The 10540-nt window shown below is 39.3% G+C and overlaps 1 protein-coding gene across 3 annotated transcripts in view; it reads right to left on the bottom strand.

The window, feature by feature from the left end:
- Positions 1-526: 526 nt before the first annotated feature.
- RRM1 (ribonucleotide reductase catalytic subunit M1) overlaps positions 527-10540 on the bottom strand; it is a 49840-nt gene continuing 39826 nt past the window's right edge. For all 3 annotated transcript variants that reach the window (XM_059708608.1, XM_059708609.1, XM_059708610.1), the window contains 5 exons: positions 9697-9773; positions 4767-4902; positions 3797-3892; positions 2461-2649; positions 527-952 (listed from right to left, as the gene is read on the bottom strand). In XM_059708608.1, coding sequence (XP_059564591.1) covers positions 764-952; positions 2461-2649; positions 3797-3892; positions 4767-4902; positions 9697-9773 — 687 coding nt within the window. In that variant the 3' untranslated portion in view covers positions 527-763. The remainder of the gene's footprint in view (positions 953-2460; positions 2650-3796; positions 3893-4766; positions 4903-9696; positions 9774-10540) is intronic.

Genomic DNA, 10540 nt, shown 5'->3' with positions numbered 1-10540 from the left:
CTGATTAGCCAATCAAAAGGGTATCGTCGTACGCCAATTACCATTTTTCTCTTTTATTAGATAGGATACCCAACAAATTAAAAGCAAGAATTCAAAGAATAGCCAAAAGAAGGAAATAACCCAAATGTCCATTAACAGATAAATGAATGAGCAAAACATGCTATATACATATAATCAAATGTTATTCAGCTTTAACAGAAAAGAAATTCTTATACATGCTACGACATGTGTAAACTTTGAAAAATTGCTAAGTGAAATAAGTCAGATAGAAAAGGACACATATTATATGATTCCATTTATATGGGTTACCTAGAATAGAATAATTCGAGACAGAAAGCAAAACAGATTACCAGGGACTGAGGGGAGAAGGGAATGGGAGTTACTGTCTTTTATATAGTTTCTGTTTGGGATTGATGAAAAAGTTCTGGAAATAGATGGTGGTGACAGTTATAATTGTATATGTACTTAATGCCACTAAACTATTTGCTGTAAAATGGTAACACTTGAAAATAAATGACAAAAGTAGTTTCACACAATCACTTGAAAATGTTTATTTTCAGAATGAACTTTATCCAGATAAAGGTCTTGTCAGCACTTCTCACTGTCTATGACACAATTTTGCAGCAAAACTATTTCTTTACTAAAACTGAAGTCAACAGAAAAAGGAGCGCCAAATGGGTAATGAAACTCTACTTAATCACTCATTCTCTATCCTCAAGAAGTAGTTTGGCTATTGAAGTGCTGGTCTCTTCTAGGTCTTTCCTCAGGACCCACACATCAGACATTCATCTCTATTCTCCAAAGAGCACACCATGGCTGCTGTGTTCCTCTCTTTCTCTTCTTCCTCTTTTGATGCCTTTTCCTTATCTTTCAGTTTCTCTTTGTTTAGAGTGAACTGGATCGGATTAGCTGCTGGTCTTGTCCTTAAATAATACATCCCAGTCTTCAAACCCTACAAGGGAAATAAATACAACTATTAGGAGAAACTGTGAGAACACTAGACATTCAAGACCAATATCTAAAATATATTTCCATAAACCAGGTCAAATTTTTTTCTGAACTTGAAATTCTACCTCCTCTAGGAAGCCCTCCCCAAAATGCTGACTCCATTTGAAGACAACAGATTCAAATTTTTTCTAGGTGGCAATATTTAATAGGTAGCTAAAATATAAAACTCTTTCAATTCCAAAATATTCCAAGTTGGCAGTAAGTCCTCCTCGAATAAAGAGCCCTGGCCATTTTTTCTCAGTGGTTAAGAGCATTGGTCTGCAGAACAAAGGATGTCAGGTTCGATTCCCAATCAAGGGCATGTACATCTGTGGTTGCAGGTTCCCCAGCCTGGGTAGGAGCATGTACTAGTATGGGAGGCAACCAATCGATATTTCTTTCTCTCACCCCCTCCTCCTTCCCTTCCACTCTATCTAGAAATAAATGGGAAAAATATCCTCAAGTGAGGATTAAAAAAAAATGCTTAAAGAGAGAGACTCAGGTGTATGACTTCTAAGTTTGCCTACCACAACATGTCTAGTTTAGATTTATAACTATTTAGAGGGCTAGACTATATCTTTATATAAGAACAGATTGCGACTACTTCAAGGATAAGAATCATCATCTTTAATTCAGTTTCCCCAGTCCTGGCACATAGTATATGTTCAATAAATGTTTGTTAAATAAAAAGATAAATATGAAATTCCAAATAAACACACCCAGCACATTGCCAGGGAATAAGAAAACAATCTGGAATCACGAGACTTTATTTTTGTTGTTGTTGTTAATCCTCACCCGAGGATATTTTTCCATTGATTTTCAGGGAGAGGGAAGACTGAGAGGAACATCGATGGGAGAGAAACACATCAACTGGTTGCCTCCTGCACCGGGGCCCGAGCCAGAGAGAAGCCTGCAACCAAGGTACATGCCCTTGACCGGAATCGAACCCGGGACCCTTTGGGCTCTATCTACTGAGCCAAACCGGCTAGTGCCAGAATCATGGGACTTTATAGTTGGCACTGATTAGCTATGTGGTGAAACAATGAATGCTTAGAGTTTTATTTTAGGAATGGTAGCAGGGCACAAGATGGCCTAAGCAGAGATACTAGAAGCAGAGAGATAAGTTAAGAATTATAGTGGTAAAGAATTATAGTGGTAGAATAGAAGGATATTAAAAAAACACTACAAGGAATAACCAATACAACTTGGTTAATGACTAATAGGGAGTAAAGGAAGGATCATACATCATTCCAAGGTTCCAAACCTAGGAATTAAATAGTCTTAAAGAAACAAAAAAAATTCAAAGTAAGAGCTTGATCTAGTACAAAAACCATGGGCTGGTTTTAACATACTGGATTTGAAGGGAAAGAACTTCTAGGTGGCAATATTTAATAGGCAGCTAGAATATAAAACTCTTTCAATTCCAAAATATCCCAAGTTGGCAATAAGTCCTCCACAATGTGTTCCACCAACCTGCTTCCAGCCGTAGAAGTGCATACTAGTGAGTTTGCCATAGTTAGGCTCCGCAATATGGATGTTCAAAGACTGGCTTTGATCAATGAAAGCACCTCTCTCGGCTGCCATGTTGAGAATGGTTTTCTGAGAGATTTCCCATACTGTTTTATAAAGCTGCTTAAGGTCATCAGGAATTTCTGGTATGCTCTAAAGGGAAACCAAATGTTTATTGTACTCCAGTTGATGAAAGCAGTATGATTAATAGAATAATGACCCAAGGATCTGGCCTTCTACTTCCTGCCAGATCTGACCCTACCATTCAGTATAATATAATATGATCCTAATCAAGTTTCCTAAGACCTCTGGCCTCTGGTTTAGAGCCCAACAAAATCCCATCTAACCAGAAAAATACCAATCTGGTGGTAGTGATTTAAGATCTATCTTTCAATTAGTTTATGGCCTAAACATTCACTGTATGTAATTGGTTTATGGCCTAAACATTCATTGTGCTAGCTAGAGGCACTTAAAAAAGGGGGAAAATTCACAGCTAAAGAGCAATAAATGACCCTTGAGCTTTAAAGAAAACACAAATACTCAGAGCTACACCACTTAGGGAGATGATCCAGAGAAGCAAAGAAACAAAGCCCTTAAAATAAATTAGGACTCCACAAACTCCGTTTGGAGCCAACAGATTTAAGGTTTTCTTAGGTCCAAGGTTAACTTGCATCAAAACATGCAGACTGGCTAATGCTACTTTTTCTATCAAAAAATGTGAAATGTTACAGGAATCTTTATCTGTGTTGTCAATTCAATGTTTAGTCAGAAACCTCTATCTACAAATAAATGTTTTTTGAGTCTCAGCTGCAAATATTTTATTGTTACACCATTTGTGGTTGTCTTTTGGACTATTAGTCCTCTATCTCCACCATACTTTTAAATTAAGTTTGACTCTAATTTCAGACTTTGTCAGTGGTTCCCAAACTTTGATGCACATTGTCCTTAAAAAATACTGATGCCTGGATCCTATTCCAAGACATTCTCATTTAATTAGTATGAGGTGCAACCTAAGCTTCAGAATTTTAAAAGCTCCCCAATTGATTCTAATGTGCAGAGAAGTTGGGAACCACTTCTTTGTGCTTTATATTATTGCACAAACAAAAGGGTAAGGCCAGGCCTAGCTCTGTGAGGATGTATATAATCCTAGCGCAACAATACAGAGGTGAACAGAGCTACATAAATCTATATGACCACAGGCCTATGACCAAACTGATAGACATTTTTTCTCTCCACTGCCTGGGATAAGTGAGAAGGTTCCAATGCCCAACTTAATTCACTTTTCCCCCCCATTCTGTACCTGGATAGAGCCATTGCATGCAATAATCTGGTTTTTCATCTCTTCATTCCATAAGCCCCGCTCAGTAAGATCTTTCAGTAAATGAGGGTTTACAATCTGAATGGAAAAGAACAAAAGATATAAAGGAATAAATAACAATGACAGGGCCTAAAGAGGATCACGGTCTAAAGCTTGAAGTAAATAAAATCATTAAAGAATTATTTAACATTAACTTGATAACTTCTATTTTTCATAAAACTGAAGGGCCCATTCCATTACATGACAATTATATTCCTTTAAAGTCTTGATTTCCTTTTTATTCAAGAAACATAATATATGGTATTTGCAACAGTCAAAAGAACTAATATTGCCTAAGATGGGTAAATTTTTGTGGATTGAGTCTTTTTTTCCTACATAAGGAAACAATAAGTATTTAAGAAAAAAAAATAGAAATCCTATGTATTCACCCCAAACCTTACAGAAATTTATGTCATGATATCAGCAAATTCAAATAAAAATCTTTTAAATTAGTGGTGCTCAACCCTAGCTACACATCAGAAATACCTGGGAACCTTAAAAATAAAAAAACATTGGGCCAACCCACCAAAAACTCTCATTTATAACCAAGGCTAAAAACCATTGTCTTAAATAACACTTTTGTATATATTTTAATTATCACCAATTTAAACATCTGATCTTGTAGTATAAATCACTATGATTACAGAATGGTTAAATATCACGTGAACTCTAATATCAACAAGTTACTTTCATACTTTCAACCCTCAATCATTCATTCTTTCGGCAAATATTAATTAAATGTCTATTATGTGCTAAAATAATTTAGAACAATATTAGGGACGAAGATGACCCATTTTATCAAAACTTTGCCCCCATACTAAGAAAAATAGGCATACTAAATATGAATTAGCATTTACTCCCAATATCAGGCTTTTGAAAGATTTTCTTGTAGGTCTAGTTGTGATCTTCTCACCTGAAATTCTCCTGACAAGACTCTACGAGTGTAGATGTTGCTGGTATAAGGTTCAATGGACTCATTATTTCCCAGAATCTGAGCAGTGGAAGCAGTAGGCATTGGGGCAATAAGTAAACTGTTTCTTATACCATACCTACAGAAAAGGAGATTATTAGGTGCTAGTCCTAAAGTTACAATCTGCAGGAAGATAGCTACTTTAAGTCATTGTAGTAAATGCACCTACTATGAGTAACATGATACATGCATTAGATTCACATATGGATTTTTTATTTTAACCCCTACAGGAATGCAACTCCACAGTATGGGTGGAACAGCTCACCCCTCTCCTAAATGCCTGACTCCTAAACAGAATTAGCACAGTAATTTCTACTGCTGGAAATCTTTATTATGCTATGACTTACACCACTTGCACTGTGAAACTCAGGAACCATAGCACTTGATATCTTGCTACCAAGCATACATGTCCATTTTTGTAAAAGTTACATTTGCATATAAATATACTAGGTGTACTGGTTAATAGGCAGATTTTTTTCAATAGATGGAGTTACACATATGTTGATATATATGCAAATGGATATGTATGCTATTTTGTTGTATTGACAACAAGCTTCAAAACTTCATATGTCAAATTTGCTAAAGGTGTTAACATCATAGATATTTTTACACTTAAAAATGTTGAGCTTTGTGCCAAAAAAAGAGCATTTGCAGGAAGTTATAGTTCATTACTTTATTTTGAAGAAAAGTGCTGCTGAATACTTCAGGAAGTGTATGGTGAACATTCTCCATCTCAAGATACTTGTGAATGCTGGTTTAAACACTTTAAAAGTGATGATTTCGATGTGAAAGACAAAGAACGTCCAGGTCAACCAAAAAAGTTTGAAGACCAACAATTGGATTGAAGATGCAATTATTGGATGAAGATGCGTGTCAAACTCAAAAACAACTTGCAGAAAGATTAAACATTGCTCAGCAAACAATTTCCGATCACTTACAAATAACAGGAAAGATTTTAAAGGGAGGAAAATGGGTGCCACATCAACTAAACAAAAGACAAATGGAAAACCGAAAAGTCATCAGGAAAATGTTGCTTCAATAGCACAAAAGAAAGTCTTTTTTGCATTGAATTGTGACTGGCGATGAAAAGTGGATTTATTTTGAGAATCCCAAATGCACAAAATCATGGGTTGATCCAGGCCAATCATCAACATCAACTGCAAGGCCAATCACTTCGGCAAGAAGACAATGCCCTGCGTTTGGTGAGATCAGGAAGGTGTAGTGTATTAGGAGCGTCTAAAACCAGGTGAAACCATTAATACTGATCACTACCGACAACAAATAATCAATTTGAAGCATGCTGTGATCATGAAACGACCAGAATGTTCCAGAAGACATGGCAAAGTAATTTTGCTTCATGATAACACACCATCACACACTTCAAAACCAGTTAAAGACACGTTAAAAGATCTTGTCTGGGAAGTATTAAACCAGCCACTGTATTCACCAGGCCTTGCTCCGTCAGATTACCACTTGTTCCGATCGGTGGCACATTCACTTTCTGAGCAGCACTTCAAACATATAAAGGAGTGGAAAATTAGGTCTCTGAATGGTTTATCTCAAAACAAGAAAAGTTCTATTGGGATGGTATCCACAAATTACCTGAAAGATGGGGAAATGTGTAGCTAGTGATGAACATTACTTTGAATAAAGCACTTCTGATATGTTTTTTTTTAATTACCGTGTTTTCTTTGATTACAAAACCCGCATTATTAACCGGTACACCTAGTACACATGTACACATGCTCAGAAGTAAGTCAAATCTGAAGGATGACAGACAAAAAAATGCAAAAAGGTTTTTTGGGGAAGGTAGGTAGTATTGGAATAATATTCATTTTATTCTCTTTCCAAATGTAGGTTTTCCTAAATTTGTAAACATGTATTTAACAATTTTTTTTAAAAAGAAAATGGATATTTTCTTATTCCCTTTTTAAAAAAAAAATTGTTTATTGTTGAAAGTATTGCAGATGTCCCCTTTTGCTGCAAATGGATATTTTTTTAAAGAGCATTTTAAAGCTACTGTTTCTTTCTTCAAATTAAAACTCTGCACATGTATTGACCCAGAGATGACACTCATCACGACAGGAAATGAAAACTTGTTTCATTATTAGTTCAGCAAAACGTTCTGTCTTTATTATCCTTTGACAATCAATTCAACAGAAGTCATTTCTGAGCCCAATGTAGTTAAGCAATAAATAAAAATGAAATATATTTTAAAAGCAAGCACTTAGAAATGTAAAGATTTAATTAAAAAAAAGAATAACCTAATCTAGGTAGTCAGGCCTCTAAACCAAGATCTACTGATAATATCTACCATGTATTGAAATGCTTCCAAGTGCCAAGCAATCTACAGGTTACTACACATGTATTATATTATAAAGTATTTAAAAGATAGTTTTGCTGGAGAAACCAAGATGGCGGCATAGGTAAACACCAGAAATTGCTGCCTCCCACAACTTCAAAAATACAACTAAAAGACAAAACGGACATCATCCAGAACTACAGGAAGGCTGGCTCAGTGGAAATTCTACAACTAGAAGGAAAGAGAAAAGCACACTGAGACTCAGAGGCGGTGCAGAAGTGCAGAGGTACAGAGGCGCAAGCGGCAAGGGCTGGCAACTGAGGACACGGCTGCCTTTTTGAGTCGGGAGGGAGTCACAAGCCCCTGACTGCACTGAACTCCAGTTCTGGGAAGTCTCTGGGGACCCAGACTCATACAGGGAAAAACTGGACTGTCTGGCAGCGGGCAGAACTCGGAACTTGAGGGCGGCTTTCTCTCAGAGGTGGTTGCAGCGATTACTGGGACACTGAGATGAGGGGCCTCTTAGGGCAGGGCTGAGGATCAGCCATAGCTGCTTGCTCTGACCTGTTGATTCCCTGAGACCCCGCCCCACTCAAGCTGCAGCAGAGGCTTTTGCATATGAATGCTCTGGTCCTTTGCAATCTGAAAATTACCTAACAAACTGCAGCTGGGCCAGACAGACCCAGAATTTCCAAGAAAAGGCCCAAGGCCCCACAGCAGCTTGCATTGCTTCACAGCTGGGCCTCATCTGGGCATCTCCAAACCCCAAACAAAGAAGAGGAATCTGCAGATCTCTCCATAGCTCCTGCTGGGTAGCCTCAGGCAGAGGCTAAATTAGCACCTCGTTAGATCGAAGAGCCAGTGTACCCAATGTCAGAGTGGGACCATCCATATTACAACTCCTCAGATCCATAAGGGACACACTCAGGGGGCAGATTCAGTGAGCACCAAAGCCCCACTAAAGAAAGTCTTGCCCCATAAGGGTGTCTTCAGCACAAAAGTTCTCCCACCGTAGACACAGCTGATTCTCACAGCCAATTGGCCCGGAGGTCAATTCCTCCCAGTGATCCCTACAACAACCAAGGCTTAACTACAATAAGACTGTGCACAAAGTCCACAAAGGGGTGCACCAAGAGTGTCCACCTCAGGTAATTGGGGAGGCTGAGCCACTGGGCTCTATAGGACACCTAGCACACAAAGCCACTCTACCAACACAGGGAAGCATAAAAAATGCGGAGACAAAGAAACAGGTCACAAATGACAGAAATGGAAGAAAGCAAACTACTGGATATAGAGTTCAAAACCACACTTTTAAGGTTTTTCAAAAATTTTCTAGAAACCGCCGATAAATTTAGTGAGACCCTGGAGGATATGAAAAAAGACCAACTAGAAATTAAGCATACACTGACTGAAATAAAGAATAATATACAGAGATGCAACAGCAGACAAGAGGAGCGCAAGAATCAAGTCAAGGATTTGAAATAGGAAGAAGCAAAAAATACCCAACCAGAAAAGCAAAAAGAAAAAAGAATCCAAAAATATAAAGATAGTGTAAGGAGCCTCTGGGACAACTTCAAGCGCACCAACATCCGAATTATAGGGGTGCCAGAAGAAGAGAGAGAGCAAAATATTGAAAACCTATTTGAAGAAATAATGACAGAAAACTTCCCCTACCTGGTGAAAGAAATAGATTTACAAGTCCAGGAAGCACAGAGAACCACAAAGAAAAGGAATTCAAAGAGGACCACACCAAGACACATCATCATTAAAATGCCAAGAGCAAAAGACAAAGAGAGAATCTTAAAAGCAGCAAGAGAAAGACAGTCAGTTACCTACAAGGGAGTACCCATACGACTGTCAGCTGATTTCTCAACAGAAACTACGCAGGCCAGAAGGGAGTGGCAAGAAATATTCAAAGTGATGAATAGCAAGAACCTACAACCAAGATTACTTTACCCAGCAAAGCTATCATTCAGAATTGAAGGTCAGATAAAGAGCTTCACAGATAAGAAAAAGCTAAAGGAGTTCATCACCACCAAACCAGTATTATATGAAATGCTGAAAGGTATTCTTTAAGAAGAGAAAGAAGAAGAAAAAAGTAAAGACAAAAATTATGAACAGCAAATACATATCTATCAACAAGTGAATCTAAAAATCAAGTGAATAAAAAATCTGATGAACAGAGTAAACTGGTGATTATAATAGAACGAGGAGCATAGGAAGGGAGTGGACTGACAATTCTTGGGGGGAAAGGGGTGTGGGGGTGCAGGAAGAGACTGGACAAAAATCGTACACCTATGGATGAGGACAGTGGGAGGGGAAAGGGCAGAGGGTGGGGTGGGAACTGGGTGGAGGAGAGCTATGGGGGGAAAAAAGAACAACTGTAATAATCTGAACAATGAAGATTTAATTTAAAAAATAAGTAAATAAAAGATAGTTCTACAGATGGGTCATTTTAGCTCCATATAAAGAAAAAATGAGTTTCAGAAGTTAAAATAACAGCTAATTTCTGAAGAGCCAGGATGAAAACCTGAACTCTTATTTCAAAGCTACTTTACATGTTTTACTTACTTTGCAATCTTCTCCTTGAGAAGTTTCCAGTCCCATAGGTCTGTGGGAGTAACATTCCACATATCATACTGAAGGATCTAAGGAATAAACAAGTTGACTGATGATAAATCACTCTATAATTTAAAATATGATGGTCGTTCTAGTCATTCTGCCGTAACGGTCACTTAGGCTTTTATTACATAGACTAGAGGCCTGGTGCACAAAAATTTGTGCACTGGGGGGCGGGGGGGTTCCTCAGCCCGGCCTGTGCCCTCTTGCAGTCTGGGACCCCTCAAGAGATAACGACCTGCTGGCTTAGGCCTGCTCCCGGGTGGCAGAGGGCAGGCCCAATCCCTAGGGGCAGCCCCTGGTCAGGCTCAGAGCAGGGCCAATTGGGGAGTTGGGGCACCGCCCCCTGTCATGCACAGAGCAGGGTGGATTGGGAGGTTGTGATGTCACCCACAGTCACGCTCAGGGAAGGGCCAATTGGGGGTTTGGGGCACCATCCCCTGTCACACTCAAGGCAGGGTCGATGGGGAGGTTGCGTCGCCACCCCGTCATGCAGAGCAGGGCCAATCAGGGGGTTGGAGCATTTCCCCCTGTCACTCACAGAGCAGGGCCCATCAGGGGGGTTGGGGCTCTGTACCCTGTCACACACAGAGCACGGCCAATCAGGGGGTCGGGGCGCCGCCCTCTATCACCCACAGAGCAGGGCCAATCAGGGCATTGGGGTGCCGCCACTCTCACACTCAGGGCAGGGCCGATGGGAAGGTTATGGCCCTACCCCGTCAAACACAGAGCAGGGAGGGGGGGGTTGGGGCGCTGCACCCTGTCATACACAGAGCCGCAGTGCGATCAGGGGGTT

Source organism: Myotis daubentonii, chromosome 9 (genome assembly GCF_963259705.1).
Source record: "Myotis daubentonii chromosome 9, mMyoDau2.1, whole genome shotgun sequence".
In the NCBI taxonomy this organism is placed as follows: domain Eukaryota; kingdom Metazoa; phylum Chordata; class Mammalia; order Chiroptera; family Vespertilionidae; genus Myotis; species Myotis daubentonii.
This window is presented reverse-complemented; position numbering and strand designations above follow the sequence as displayed.